The 16,828-nt window shown below is 34.5% G+C and overlaps 1 protein-coding gene across 1 annotated transcript in view; it reads left to right on the top strand.

The window, feature by feature from the left end:
- The first annotated feature begins 5,431 nt into the window (after positions 1 to 5,431).
- LOC110796509 (uncharacterized) overlaps positions 5,432 to 16,828 on the top strand; it is a 33,882-nt gene continuing 22,485 nt past the window's right edge. The window contains exons 1-2 of the mRNA XM_056839578.1: positions 5,432 to 5,539; positions 10,343 to 10,376. Coding sequence (XP_056695556.1) covers positions 5,432 to 5,539; positions 10,343 to 10,376 — 142 coding nt within the window. The remainder of the gene's footprint in view (positions 5,540 to 10,342; positions 10,377 to 16,828) is intronic.

Here is a 16,828-nt window from a genome sequence, read left to right as displayed (position 1 = left end):
AGGGTATGTTTGGGAAGTCTATGTGAATTGATTTAAGGATTATTCGTTCCTAGTGCACAACCCGTATGTTAACAGGCATGTCCTGGAATCTCAATAGTATATTGAGAAGGAACAATGAGAGTAATATCACTTGAGTCTTGAGTGTTTGATCACAAGTCCTAATGGACTTAAAAGAAGTATTGTTTGGTTGTCACTATTAAATGTCTTGTTGTTGTGTCTTGAGTTCACCTTGTAGATAAAATATTAATAAACGTAAGGTGCAACCAGAACAAGATCCAAAACTCTTGGAACGTATATACCTTGAGTTTGAACAATGGGGGGAGTCTTTTCAGAAAACTTGTACTCTTACTAATGATACAAGACGTTGTTTCATTTCTTTTATGCGCTGGAATTCCATTAGTGGTACGACAATTGGGTTATTATTATTACTATTATTATTATTTATTTATTTATTTTGGTGTTTGGTGGGCTCCCAACACCCTTCCTTTAATGGATATTTTCTTTTATGCCCGTTCAAAGTTTATTCTTAATTAATCTATGAGTCAAGAGTCGTGTCAAGAGTTGAGTCTTGTCCTCATGATTAATTGGTTATTAAATGGCTTTTGCATGTGGATTATTTTATTTATTGCTAAGTGAAGCATGTTAGTACTAGAATTTCATTCTAGCTTGTTCGTACTCATCTTTCGCTGACTTCGTGCTTCATGTATTTTTGGTCATGGCCTTTGCCTTAATGACCCTATAATGAACCACCATTGCATTTGCATCGTTGGGGTGTAGATTTTATATAAACAGGTTTGTAGAGATAACTTGCTGAAGAAGTTTTCTAGCATGGGGATGTATTTGAGCGATGTTTTCTCCCGCATTCTAAACTCTATTATTTTCTGTTAGTCTAGACTATTAAAACTATTTAGTTAATGGATTTTTAACGGATTTGGTTTTGGGCCGTTATGGTTCCAAATTGTATGGAGGCCATTAACTATTATTAAATGTTTTGAATGTTAGTTATATGTCCGTTGCGTAATTCTGGTACTAGCCTTAACCGTTATCACGGTGGCGGTAATGCTTTGGTAATTCCTTTATTTTAAGATGGAAAATGGTTTTATAAAGGCAAAGAATTATTAGGGTGTTACACTCATCCCCCTGTAGCAACAACGTAAACACAGCACCGCTAACATCTTAAGAGCCGGTATGGAGAACAATTCAGCTAACCACCTGTTAACGCAACACAAGTCTGCATCACTAGCCCTTAAAAACCACCCAACTGACTTCTTGACTTCAAAAAAATAGCCACCTGACAAGTAGTTCAGGAACATCTATTCTATTGACCATGTCTAAAATTATTCGAATCATTTTACTTTTTAGTCAGTTTTGTTTACTTTTATGAATTCTTTATCTACCTTTAATTTGAACCAAAAAAATTATGTAAATCTATTATCAAAAGTAAAAAACAACATCGAGTAGAAGTAAACGCAATATCAAGTAAAAGTGAAGACATTATCATCAAAAGTAAACAAAGTATTGAGTAAAAGTAAACACAATATCATCAAAAGTAAACACAACATCTTAACCAGATTTGATAACCTAGAAATCCAATTGAACTTAATTGGAAACATTTACCTTCAATTTTGAGCTCGATAATTTCAAATTCTAGTTAATTGAAATACTAATGCAGAAGAAATTAGAATTAATTAATCAATAAAACAATTAGTATTAGAAATTTCGCATGCTGAACCTCAAAATCGAAGTTGAAAATCACTGTAGAAAATTAGGAATTTTTATATCGATCACGAATAATTAAAGTGTGATTGCAAATTTAGATTGAAAAATTATACCTAATCTTGGGACGAATTTCTGGAATATGAAGAACGAAGGATTTCAAAGATAATCGCGTGTCACTTTTTGGGGAGGAAGAGAGAGAAACTGTGAGATATTTTGGGAAGGTGAAATAAAGTGTATTTTGAGCGAAAATATTAGATTTATGAGATTAAATCTCATCCGCCCATTCTATCTAAATCCTACGGTTGCTAAAGGTTCCATTATAGGAGAGGTTCTCACCATAACCTGGTCATATACATTATTATTGATTTTGAAGAGATAATTTTTATTAAAGCGAAAAATTTTATCAATAAAAAAATATATAACTTTAAGATTGTAACAGGGTAACTTTAAACATTAAGAATTACTCTCTCCGTTCATTTCGGGTGTTTTATTTTGTTCTTTAGATTTCCTTTTATATTATCACATAAATGGCTTAATATTCTACCAAAATTTATGTCCATATATTATTTAACCAATTAAATTCATTGGGGTTATTTAATCTCTCATATTTTTGTATTGGGACATTAATTTTTTTTTTCCTATTTTCACAATATATGTTAGTTTTTTGGATAAAAGTGAAAATATCATGAATAGATGTAATTTGCGTTGTTTAAATAAATAAAAATAGAGGAATAACGATGCATATTAATTAGTAGTTAAATCACGTGTATAATACTGTTGGTTGGTTTTTGTACTTTTTGATGGAGTCGCCACCAAACAAGTTTTCGGGTCCGGTTTGGAAAGACCATATGTGACTCGGGATAAGGCACAGGACTTGAAACCGTTAGAAACTCGGGTAAGGGAACGATACACTTATTTGAGCAAAATTTGCAATTGCTTTATACAATACAAACATCATTTTCGGAGTAAAATCCTACTATGACACTAATATTTAGGCAGGTGAGCATGGTTGATTAGTACATTGAAATTGCTAAGTTTGTATGGTAATAACTTTTCTTTAAGTCAAATTTAAGGGAACCTAAGCCGGTTGTCCAAAAATTATCTTTGTGAAGCGTGATTATAACTTGTATATTGTTGATTTAGCATGTTGGGTGATGAAAGCAATAAACAAGTAAATCATCATCACAATAGAAAATAAATCTGGAATTAGTAAAGATACATCACCACCTAAAAAAAGGACTAGGTGGAAACCACATTGCCTAGAAGGACTAGGCAAGGAAATTGCATAAATACTAAGTGCTGAATTGAAAGGTGCAATATTTAAAGGTGCGCAATTGAAATAAGCAATAAAGCATAGAACTTGAATACTGAAAATTGCATAACTTGAATATTGAAAATTCGATTGAGGAACACTTGCTCAAAGGTGATTTGGCTCCCAACGAATTCAATCGTATGATTAATCAGATCAGATCAGACTAGATCAGATCAGATCAGACTAGATCAGATCAGATCAGACTAGATCAGATCAGACCAGACCAGATCAGATCAGAAAACACAAGTTCGGGTCAGATTAGATCAGAAAAAATAAGTTCAAATCAGATCAGACCAGATCGATCAGACCAGACCAGATCAGATCAGATCAGATCAGAAGAAATAAGGTGAACTAAACAAGGCCTTATTCGAACTTATCTTATCTGAACCTAGATTAAATTATCTTAACTTATGAGAATCAATTAACTGACCTTATCTTATATTACCTAGACTTATTTGACTTATATGAACTTATTTTATCTGATTTAAGTCAAAATAAGTCAAACAAAACAAGCCAATAATCACCTACTACCTCCGTTTCAAAATGATCTTTACATTTTCCGTTTTAGTCCGTTTCATAATGTTTTTTACACTTTGCTTTATCCTATTTTGGACATGAAGTTTACTACCTTACCCTTCGCTTACTTTATTCACTTATTTCTTACACCCACCCATCTTTTTAACCATTTACCTTACTAGCTTTACCCATATTTTATTATATTCATCAAACTTTACTACTTTTGTCTTAATATTTGTGCAAATAGTTACTATAAAGATCTTTATGAAACGGAATAGTACATGGTAATAATCTTAGGAAACAAATAGTTACTATAAAGATTTTTTTTTTATATAAGATAAGATTCTTTTTAAAAAAATTCGGTAACAGTATAAGATAAGATTTGTTTTTAATATAAGATAAGATTTTTTCAAAAAAAATTCAGTAACAATATATATAATCAAATAATATAAGATAAGACTTTTTTTAAAAAATTTCGGTAACAATCAAATAAAATCTGATTTTTTTAAAAAAAAATTCGGTAACAATTATTAACGAAATCTAAGGCATCAATTTAGGAAAATTAAGATACTAAATCAATTAAAGAATATCTAAAAAATAAATATTATTCTATAATATCAGAATCTGTTTTATCCCTAAAAAAAATATCAAAATCTATTTTTATTTCGGTAATCAAATAAAATCTGATTTTTTTTTTTTATTTCGGTAATTTTTTTAAAAAAATTCGGTAACAAATCAGATTTTATTTGTAAACAATTTCGGTAACAATTATTAACTAATATAATTCATATATACGGTATCAAAATCTATTTTTATTTTGCTAATCAAATAAAATCTGATATTTTTTATTTCGATAATTTTTTAAAAAATTTCGGTAAGAATTCAGATTTTATTTGTTAACAATTTCGGTAACAATTATTAACTAATATAATTTAGATTTATGGTATCAAAATCTACTTCTATTTTGGTAATAAAATAAAATCTGATTTATTTATTTCTGCAAATTTTTTTACAATTTCGATAATAATTCAGATTTTATTTGTTCAGATTTTATTTGTTAGCAATTTTGGTAACAATTATTTATTAATATAATTTAGATATACGGTATCTTGTAATTCAGATTTAGTATCAATAACGAAATCTAAGACATCAATTTAGGAAACTTAAGATACTAAATCAATTAAAGAAATATCTAAAAATATTCTTCTATAATATCAGAATCTATTTTATCCCTAAAAAAAATATCAATTCTATTTTTATTTTGGTAATCAAATAAAATATGATTTTTTTTTTAGGAAAATCAATAACAAAATCTAAGGCATCAATTTAGGAAAATTAAGATACTAAATCAATTAAAGAATATCTAAAAAATAAATATTATTCTATAATATCAGAATCTATTTTAGTTTCGGTAATAATTATATAATATCGTATCAAATAAAATCTGTTTTTTTAAAAAAACTTTCGGTAATAATTATCTAATACCGTATCAAATAAAATCATATTTAATTAAAAATAAATTTCGGTAAAGATTATAAAATTATATTTGATATTATATGTCAAAATTAGCTAATATCGGATAAATAACAATAATATTTTTAAAAACTAAAATGTTATTTACTTAAAATTAAAAAAGATTACGGAGTATTATTTAATTAATTATAAAATGAAAAAAGATTAGTATTTAATTAATTATAAAATTAGATGGCCGGCGGTGATGGTAGTGGTCGGGATGATGTTGGTGGTTGCCGGCAATTATAATGGTGGTCGGTTGCCGGATGATGGTGGTCGAATGATGGTGGGCGGCGATGTGGTTGGTGGTCGGCGGTTATGGTGGTGGCCGGAGGTAATGGTGGCCGGCGGTGATGGTGGTTGTCGGAGGTAATGGTGGCCGGCGGTGATGGTGGTTGCCGGGTGGTGGTTTCCGGCGGTGATGGTAGTGACCGCCGGTTACGGTGGTTGCCGGCGATGATGTCATTAAGAATAATTTCGGTAATTTAAAAATAAATTAAATACCCGTTAACTTTGTAACCAAACAAGACTTAACAAAAAAAATGATGGATGGCTAGGATCTAATCAACATAATCTAACGGTATATATTTATCTAAGGTTTTTTAGTCGTCGGAGGTCGACGACCTTTACAGAATTTTTAAAGTTTTGAACCTGTGACCTCGCATCGATTAGTCACATATCTTAACCACTATATTACAACGCATTTTGTTGTTTCTTATACGTTCAATATTATATTAAATCAATATAATTACGAAAGTGATCCGAATAATTTCTTAATAGTCTCATATCACTAATTAGTCATTACTTTTACAAGTTACTAATCCTTATTTAATTTGATAAAATTTATTAAAGCATACTTAAAGCGCAATATACATTGTAATTTAAAAAATAAAATTAGAAACGAGTTACTCAGTATATGATAATCTAAATGATCCATTTTTTCTACTATCTGGGACATCGCCCGGGACACTAACTAGTTACTTTTTATTGCTCACAACCGGTCACAAACCTGATATAACAGGTAACTAATACATGTGTCATACACCCATTCGTTATAAAAAAAATATTTTTATTTTATTTTCCATCTTTTTGTTTTTTTATTTTCCTTTTCTTCATCCTTCCTCGGATCCCTCTTTCATCCCTCCTGCTTCCGGAAACAATCTCCTGCCATCAACACCAACTGCAAAATCGAAATTTCGCATGATGAACCTCAAAATCGAAGTTGAAAATCACAGTAGAAAATTAGGAATTTTTATATCAATCACGAATAATTTAAGTGTGATTGCAAATTTAGATTGAAAAATTATACCTAATCTTGGGACGAATTTCTGGAATTTGAAGAACGAAGGATTTCAAAGATAATCGCGTGTCACTTTTTGAGGAGGAAGAGAGAGAAACTGTGAGATATTTTGGGAAGGTGAAATAAAATGTATAGCGAAAATATTAGATTTATGAGATTAAATCTCATCCGCCCATTCTGTCTAAATCCTACGGTTGCTAAAGGTTCCATTATAGGAGAGGTTCTCACCAGAACCTGGTCATGTACATTATTATTGATTTTGAAGAGGTAATTTTTATTAAAGCGAAAAATTTTATCAATAAAAAAATATATAACTTTTAAATTATAACAGGGTAACTTTAAACATTAAGAATTACTCTCTCCGTTCATTTCGGGTGTTCTATTTTGTTCTTTAGATTTCCTTTTATATTATCACATAAATGTCTTAATATTCTACCAAAATTTGTGTCCATATATTATTTTAACCAATTAAATTCATTGGGGTTATTTAATCTCTCATATTTTTGTATTGGGACATTATTTTTTTTTTCTATTTTCACAATATATGTTAGTTTTTTGGATAAAAGTGAAAATATCATGAATAGATATAATTTGCGTTGTTTAAATAAAAAAAAAATAGAGGAATAACGATTCATATTAATTAGTAGTTAAAACACGTGTATAATACTGTTGGTTTTTTTTTGTACTTTTCGATGGAGTCGCCACCAAACAAGTTTTCGGGTCCGGTTTGGAAAGACCATATGTGACTCGGGATAAGGCACAGAACTTGAATGTAAGGTTATGATACATATAAATTAATATAAATCATGCGGGAAAACCATAAAAGCCAGGATTCCAAATTAGTTGCCACATAACAATTAGCATAATTTAGGATGCATACTCTTTGTAGCGTGCCCTCCCTTGCTGCGCCCGAACCGAACAAGAACAAGTCTTTAGGACTCCAAGTGTCGTCCCCCCGTAGATAGTCTACAGCACGTCCGGATCCGCCTTAGGTTTAATTAACTAGAATTGCCCAAAAGGTACTATGTGTTTTCGGTTTTATGCAGCAAATAATGACTGAGTTTTATGCCTAAAACTTGTATGAATATTTGGAAAACTCGTTATAAATTGTGAGCATTGATCACCTATTTATAGGGCATGATCGGATATTAGAATCCTACTAGGAAACGATTTACTGAATCTCAATTAATCTAAAATTCAATCACTTAATTTATCTAGTAGACTTAGGAAATCAATCTTATACGAATCCTAATCGATCAAGGTTTCGTACGCAAGCATAAAGACACACGCACGCACAGCAGCCCATGAGGGGTGCCATGCGCGCGCGCGCTGAGCCCCGGCCCAGCAATTGCTCGCAGCCCACGAGGGGCGCGCGCTTGCTGGCCTTGCCCTCGCGTTTGGGCTTTGCTTGCTTTGGTCGCGCAAGGGATTTTCTAGGCGTTGGGCCTAGCTTCGTGCTAGGCCTTGCGTCTAGCAAGCTCGTCCAATGTTTATTCGTACGACGCGCTTTCGATTAATTTTCCGATTCCGGAATTCATTTCCGATACGAACAATATTTAACATTTCCGATTCCGAAATTAATTTCCGTTTCGAACAAATATTTAATATTTCCGTTTCCGGAATTATTTTCCGATTCCGATAATATTTCCGATTCTGACAATATTTCCCTTTCCGTCAATATTTCCGATTCCGGCAATATTTCCATTTCCGATAATATTTTCCGATACGTACCATGTTTCCGTTTCCGGCAACATCTACGACTTGGATAATATTTATATTTCCGATACGATCCATATTTCCGTTTCCGGCAATATCATTGTTTCCTGAGTATTCATTTATTTGCCTTTGACGATCTCACCTCCCACTGGAACCAAGATCCGTCGTTTCCGAATATCCATAGATGGAGTATTTAATGCCATTAAATACGTGATTCGTTTACGTACTATTTGTGTGACCCTACGGGTTCAGTCAAGAGTAAGCAGTGGATTAATATCATTAATCCACTTAAACTGAAGCGGCCTCTAGCTAGGCATTCAGTTCACTTGATCTCACTGAATTATTAACTTGTATAATTAATACTGAACCGCATTTATTAGACTTACCATTAAATGCATACTTGCACCAAGGGCATTATTTCCTTCAGTCTCCCACTTGTGTCCTTAGGGACAAGGTTGCATTTCCTATTCCTTTGTCACTCGATGCTTGCTCTTTGAACATAAGGTAAGAGTTGTCATCCTTATTATGTCCAGAGGTGTTTCTCGGTTTCAGAGTTCAACTGATCAAATAAACAGATAATCATAGCCTATGATTCATCTGAGCACGGCCATGCATTTTACAGTTTCTAGCTCTCCGAGTGGCCTTGTACAACATTCAGCATCTCATCCCGATTTATGGGAGGACAATCCCAATCTTGCGATCTTGAGATTAGACCTCGTTTGATAGGTGACAAGCGATTTTCGTGTCTTTATACGAATACCACCTAGTCAAACAAAATTTGTAGAAACACCTAACTAACCAACTATATTGACTATAGTGGTAAGTTCGGGATCGTCCCAAGAGAACTGTGAGAACGACTTTAACAAAATCAAGTTAGCTTAGAAAAGGAGAGTAAATTGGATTATATTATCTAACGATTCTACGCTAATTAACAAGTTGATCAATAGGGAAAGAGCTAGGGAAATTGGGGTTCCGCTTGGGCTTATTAGGGGAGGACGAAGACTCAAACACTAAAATGTTGCAAAGACATGATAATTAGGGGGGAAAACCAACAAATATTGCATTCACCACCTCTCGGATAGAATTCATTGAGTTGCCTAATCCGAGGGAGAGCTTTCGCATGACCCTTAGACTAAGTGACTACCAATTAGAACTAGTTCATCCACATGCTCACACTAATTCAGAATCTCTTGCCAAATTAATATGAAGCACTCCAATCAATCCTAGTAGAACTAGCATTTGCAACTACCAATTCAACTAGTCATGGAAATCCTTATCATCAAATCACAATTTAATCACAACATCAACATGAATTCCCTTCTAAAGTCCCCTAATTCATTCCCAAGCTCCCCCCTAACCAATAAACTACTCCATCAACATAAAAACAATAAATTTAAAGACTTTAACACCTAATAACATGATACTAAAGAAGAACAACAACTAATTTAAACATGAATCATTAAACTAAACAAAACAATTAAGCTAACAAAAGCAATAAATGAAACAATAAATGAAGTAATAAAAGAGGAGAGAGATTAAGAAATTCTCATTGATTGTTGGTTGAATCTTCAAACCAAACTGTCACCCTTGATTATCAAAACCCCCAATTTCATAATCGATTTTCCTAATTTTCTCTCCATAAACTAATTGTTGAGGCTAGCCCTCTCTCAAACCCTAGAAAAAGAGGAACTAAAACTAAATATTTACATCCCCTCAATTGGTGACCTAACTTGGGTATATATATATATTACTAACTAATTAAAATGAATAAAAGAGAAATAAACTAAATATATATATAAAATATAAAAATATAGACCCAATTTCCTTCGTCATCTTCATCGAGTTAGCTCCTCCAAACTCACGTTGCTCCGTTCTGCGCTCCTCCTTGATTCGCTGTCCACCATCATCAATCAATTGATCATCGTCCATCAACATCATTGATCTCATCATCCACCGTCTATCATCAAGCATCCTCCACCATCAACACAATCATCGCCGTCGATCTTCACAGTTCATCTTTAATCATCACCGCCATCACGTGCCCTTCACGAGCTTTCATTAATTCCGTACACTCAACCGGTATGGGCGCACCGTTTTGAGGTGCGGGCGCACATCTCTGGAAATTTTAATTTTGCAACAATCAGTAGTTTTTTTACAGGTGAATTCCGTGAAGGTGCAGGCACGGGAAATTGATGCGGGCGCACGATTTTGCTCTGTTTTCTTTGCTCTATTTTACTCTGCTTTTCTGGGCTGTTGTTTTGGTGCAGCGTGTTGCTGGTGGGGGGATGGTTGTTGATGTAGGTGAGAATAGGTGGTGGTCCGTGTGTGGAGCAGTGAGGTGGGATAGGTGATGGAGTGGTGTTGCTGGTGTGGTGAAGAGGGTGGTGTAGGCTAAGGCTTTTGCATTATTGACTTCAAAACGGCCCATGTAACTTGTACTCCCGCATCCCGAACAATAAGCACCTACGGAGTACACAAGTAAAATAAAACACTAGGGGAGAAACACAAAATAATAAAAGAAAAACAAATAATAATATTAATAATAATAATAATAATAATAATAATAATAATACTAATAATAATAATAATAAATTTAATAAAAATAAATAAAAATAGAAAATAGAAAATAGGAATAAATTTAGAAATAATAACGAAAACATAAATAATTAAAATATAAAATTATTGAAACAAAGAAAAATAAATAAAGTAAGAAAAATAAGACCTAAAAACTAAGAAAAGTCACTAAGTACGCTAATTAAGCTACAAAATATAAAATAAAATAAATGAAGGTTAAAAATGATAAAATTAGATAAATATATAATAAAATAAGCTAGAAAAATACCTAAAAACTACCCCTATGAGTGACATAAATGTCACTCATCAATAGGTGATTACCCGAGCGTTGCCTTTATAGCCTCCTTTTACGGTGCGACGGTTGACAACGTCAAAGTAAGCAGTTCTCAAACAAGTAATCTCAAATCACTTAGGTATTGAGGATTAGTGTCTAATAATTATTATGAAATTTATTTATGACAGATTTTCATCTCTTACAGTAAAGTTTCATAGGTCTGTCCGATACTAGTCTTCCCAAAGTAAGTATCTATGCAAATGATTGCGACATTGCCATGTCCACATAGTTCAAGAAACAGAACTACTAGTCATCTTGCATTCTAGTCGTCTAACGTTTTCTATGCGTCCAATTTTATAGAAAACTCCGACCAGGGACCATTTTCAACTTTTGACATTCAAGTTCACTTGATAGACATTTCTTAGTCACAGGACTGGTCCTGACAGTCTATCTTGAATATTTCGTCAAATTGAAGGGACTCATCATTTAATAAACCATAAATTAAATGGAAAAATGAATTCTATTCATTTATTGTGAATGATTAACCAATAATGTTTTACAAATAATTAAACTCTAAAACTTTAAAACATTAAACAAGGACATCAAAGCCATTCTCCAATATGCTTGATTCCCATAGCTGCAGTGTGCGAGTTGTGCTTCGCCTGCGGCAGAGGTTTAGTCAATGGATCTGATATGTTGTCATCAATTCCAATCTTGCTTATCTCGACTTCTTTTCTTTCAACGAACTCTCGTAGAAGGTGAAATCTACGAAGTACATGCTTGACTCTCTGGTGGTCGGAGGGACGACACTTGGAGTCCTAAAGACTTGTTCTTGTTCGGTTCGGGCGCAGCTAGGGAAGGCACGCAACAAAGAGTATGCATCTAAACTATGCTAAATGATTATGTGTAAATAATATGCTTTCCTGGCTTTATGGTTTTTCCGCATGATTTATGAATTGTCATATGTATCATAACCTAACAGTCATCAGTTCCAATCTTGCTTATCTCGACTTCTTTTCTTTCAACGAACTCTCGTAGAAGGTGAAATCTACGAAGTACATGCTTGACTCTTTGGTGGTGTCTAGGCTCCTTTGCCTGTGCAATAGCTCCGTTATTATCACAATACAGGGCTATTGGTCCTTTAATGGAGGGGACTACACCAAGTTCACCTATGAACTTCCTTAGCCATATAGCTTCCTTTGCTGCTTCATGTGCAACAATGTACTCCACTTCAGTTGTAGAATCCGCAATGGTGCTTTGCTTAGCACTTTTCCAGCTTACTGCACCTCCGTTGAGGCAGAAGACAAACACAGACTGTGATCTGAAATCATCTTTGTCGGTTTGGAAACTTGCGTCCCTATAGCCTTTAACAATTAATTCATCATCTCCACCATAGACCAGGAAATCATCTTTGTGCCTTTTTCAGGTACTTCAGAATGTTCTTGGCAGCAGTCCAATGTGCCTCTCCTGGGTCTGACTGGTATATGCTCGTAGCACTGAGTGCATACGCAACATCCGGGCGTGTACATATCATAGCATACATTATTGAACCAATCAATGATGCATATGGAATCCCACTCATTCGTCTACGCTCATCTAGTGTTTTTGGGAACTAAGTCTTGCTTAGAGTCATTCCATGAGACATGGGTAGGTAGCCTCGCTTGGAGTCTGCCATATTGAACCTTTCAAGCACCTTATTAATATAAGTGCTTTGACTGAGTCCAATAATCTTCTTAGATCTATCTCTGTAAATCTTGATGCCCAGTATGTATTGTGCTTCTCCTAGATCCTTCATCGAAAAACATTTCCCAAGCCAAATCTTGAGAGAGTTCAACATAGGAATGTCATTTCTGATAAGTAATATGTCGTCGACATATAATACTAGAAAAGAAATTTTGCTCCCACTGACCTTCTTGTATACACAAGATTCGTCTGCGTTCTTGATGAAACCAAAGTCGCTGACTGCTTCATCAAAACGTATATTCCAGCTCCTTGATGCTTGCTTCAATCCGTAGATTGATTTCTTAAGCTTGCATACCTTTTTAGCAATCTTTGGATCCTCAAAACCCTCAGGCTGTGTCATAAACACAGTTTCTGTTAAAACGTCGTTTAAGAAAGCGGTTTTGACATCCATCTGCCATATTTCGTAATCGTAATATGCAGCGATTGCTAACATTATCCGAATAGACTTTAGCATTGCAACTGGTGAAAAGGTTTCATCGTAATCCACACCGTGGACTTGCCTGTAACCTTTTGCAACCAGTCTAGCTTTGAAAACTTCAAGTTTCCCATCCTTGTCCTTTTTCAGTTTGAAAACCCATTTGCTTCCTATGGCTTGGTAGCCATCTGGCAAATCGACCAAATCCCAAACTTGGTTTTCAGACATGGAGTCTAATTCAGATTGCATGGCTTCTTGCCATTGCTTGGGGCTAGGGCTCGTCATAGCTTGTTTGTAAGTCGCAGGTTCATCACTTTCAAGTAATAGAACTTCATAGCTCTCGTTCGTCAAAATACCTAAGTACCTTTCCGGTTGAGATCTATATCTCTGCGATCTACGCGGGGTTACATTTCTAGATGGTCCTTGATTCTCACCAGATACTTCTAAAGATCTCTGAGTTTCATCCTGAATGTCATCTTGAGCATTCTCTAGAGTTTGTTGTTCGACTCGAATTTCTTCGAGGTCTACTTTTCTCCCACTTGTCATTTTGGAAATGTGATCTCTTTCCAAAAAGATACAATCTCGAGCAACAAACACTTTGTTCTCAGATGTATTGTAGAAGTAATACCCCTTTGTTTCCTTTGGATAGCCCACAAGGATACATTTGTCAGATTTTGGATGAAGTTTGTCTGAAATTAATCGTTTGACGTATACTTCACATCCCCAAATTTTAAGAAAAGACACTTTTGGAGGCTTTCCAGACCATAACTCATATGGAGTCTTTTCAACAGCTTTAGACGAAGCTCTATTTATAGTGAGTGCAGCTGTGTTTAGTGCATGTCCCCAAAATTCTATTAGAAATTCAGCCTGACCCATCATTGATCTAACCATGTCTAGCAAGGTTCTATTCCTCCGTTCCGACACACCGTTCCATTGAGGTGTTCCAGGAGGAGTCAATTCTGATAGAATTCCACATTCTTTCAGATGGTCATCAAATTCATAGCTCAGATATTCACCGCCTCTATCAGACCGCAGTGCCTTAATCTTCTTGCCAAATAGATTCTCTACTTCACTCTGAAATTCCTTGAATTTGTCAAAGGATTCAGACTTATGCTTCATTAGGTAGACATAACCATATCTACTGAAGTCATCGGTGAAAGTGATAAAGTAGCTGAAACCACCTCTAGCATTTGTACTCATTGGTCCACATACATCTGTATGGATTAAACCCAATAGTTCAGTTGCTCTTTCTCCAACTTTAGAGAAAGGTTGCTTTGTCATTTTGCCAAGTAAACATGATTCGCACTTACCATAATCCTCTAAGTCAAATGGTTCTAGAATTCCTTCTTTTTGAAGTCTTTCTATGCGTTTCAAGTTAATATGGCTTAATCGACAATGCCACAGATAGGTGAGATATGAATCATTCTTTTTTTGCCTTTTTGGTATTTATGTTATAAACTTGTTTGTCGTGATCTAATAAATAAAGTCCATTCACTAATCTAGCAGATCCATAAAACATCTCTTTAAAATAAAACGAACAACTATTGTCTTTTATTAAAAAGGAAAATCCCTTAGCATCTAAGTAAGAAACAGAAATGATGTTTTTAGTAAGACTTGGAACATGGAAACAATCTTCCAGTTCCAAAACTAGCCTAGAGGGCAACGACAAATAATAAGTTCCTACAACTAATGCAGCAATCCGTGCTCCATTTTCCACTCGTAGGTCGACTTCACCCTTGCTTAACCTTCTACTTATTCTTAGTCCCTGTGAATTGGAACATAAGTGTGAGCCACAACCTGTATCTAATACCCAAGAAGTTGAATTAGCAAGTATACAGTCTATAACAAAAATACCTGAAGATGGAACGACTGTTCCGTTCTTCTGATCTTCCTTAAGCTTCAAGCAATCTCTCTTCCCATGCCCCTTCTTCTTGCAGTAGAAGCATTCAGATTCAGAAGTGGGTTGGCTCACCTTCTTCTTTTTAGATTTGGTGCCGCCAGGTTGCTTAGTCTGGCTGGCCTTGTTGCCACCTTTCTTAGCATTCCTCTTCTTTCCAGATTTCTTGAACTTGCCCCCACGCACCATAAGCACATCTTTCTTATCACTTTTGAGCGTCTTTTCAGCGGTCTTCAGCATACCGTGAAGCTCAGTGAGCGGTTTGTCCAGACTATTCATATTGTAGTTCGGCTTGAACTGATCATACCCGCTATGAATAGAATGGAGGATGGTGTCTACAGCCATTTCCTGAGAGAATTGCTGATCCAGCCGAATCATATTCTCAATGAGTCTAATCATTTTGAGAACATGTGGACTTACGGGATCGCCTTTCTTAAGCTTAGTCTCAAGAATTTTCCTATGAGTCTCGAATCTTTCTACTCGAGCCAGATCTTGGAACATGTTCTTTAACTCACTGATGATCGTGAAAGCATCTGAGTTGATGAACGTTTTCTGTAGATCTGCACTCATGGTTGCAAGCATTAGACATTTCACATCCTTGTTGGCATCAATCCAACGATTGAGGGCTGCCTGAGTGACCCCGTCGCCCGCGGCTTCGGGCATCGCCTCCTCCAGGACATACTCCTTTTCTTCCTGCATAAGAACTATTTGCAAGTTCCTTTGCCAGTCAAGGAAGTTTTTCCCGTTCAACTTCTCCTTTTCGAGAATTGATAGGATGTTGAATGAATTGTTGTTTGCCATAGTTAAAACTACAATTGAAAAAGAATAAACAAATAAATAACCATTCACAGTTTCTCTTAATAAACTTTAAATTCTAGCTAACATGCATAATTTATCATTTATTAAGCATTTTATTCAAGTTATGTGTTCCGGCAGGTGTTAATAAAATGATTCCAAGATCCTTAAATCATTGAAGAATTAAGCACATTGTGTATTTAGACTCAATTCTAAAATATTTTAGGTAAGCAAAGCCTTTGCTAATAGTCTAGAAACTACTCTTGGTATCAATAGGTACGTCTAAGAACTTTTTAGGTAAACCTATCTCATTTGCCACGACATAAAAGGACTCCTTACTTATATCGTTGAGTTTCACCAAAACTAACATGTACTCACAATTATTTGTGTACCTTACCCCTTTAGGATCAATAAGTAACACCTCGCTATGGCGGAAAACTATTACTAAGATTGATGTAAAGGTTTATCCAAGTAAGTGTTATTTTGGCATGGCACCTTTTAACTCAATTTTAAAGTTTGGAACTTTAAGGCTCTTACTATGTTGGTTAGATTTTAAGTGAACTAAAATCCTTAATCATGCAACATAATCAAGCCACAATCTCATGCATAATTAAGACGTATTTAAAGCAATAAATAACTTAAAACATGCATAAGATATAAATGTGATCTAGTATGGCCCGACTTCATCTTGAAGCTTCAACTTCAAAGTCCGTCTTGAAAATGGATTGGAAACTCCGTCTTGAATTTCACCATGGGAAGCGCCATTTTCTTCAAATAGGATAAGCTATAATTAAACTAATTACAACTATTTGATGGTGTGCAGACCATATTTAAATTAAAAACTTTGGTGCATTAGACCAATTTTACATTCAAATTAATGGTACGCAGACCATATTTACTATCATATTTGGGCCATACTAGTCACTTTCAATAACCTGCAAAACAGGACATATACAATATATACCATTCACCCATTCATTATCATGAATGGCCCACATAGCCGGTTAGTAGAACATATTATGCATCACATAAATATTTGCAGCAATTAATCAAGG

This window comes from Spinacia oleracea, chromosome 3 (assembly GCF_020520425.1).
Source record: "Spinacia oleracea cultivar Varoflay chromosome 3, BTI_SOV_V1, whole genome shotgun sequence".
NCBI lineage: Eukaryota > Viridiplantae > Streptophyta > Magnoliopsida > Caryophyllales > Amaranthaceae > Spinacia > Spinacia oleracea.
The sequence above is the reverse complement of the archived record's forward strand: the minus strand, read 5'-3'. Positions and strand labels throughout refer to the sequence as shown.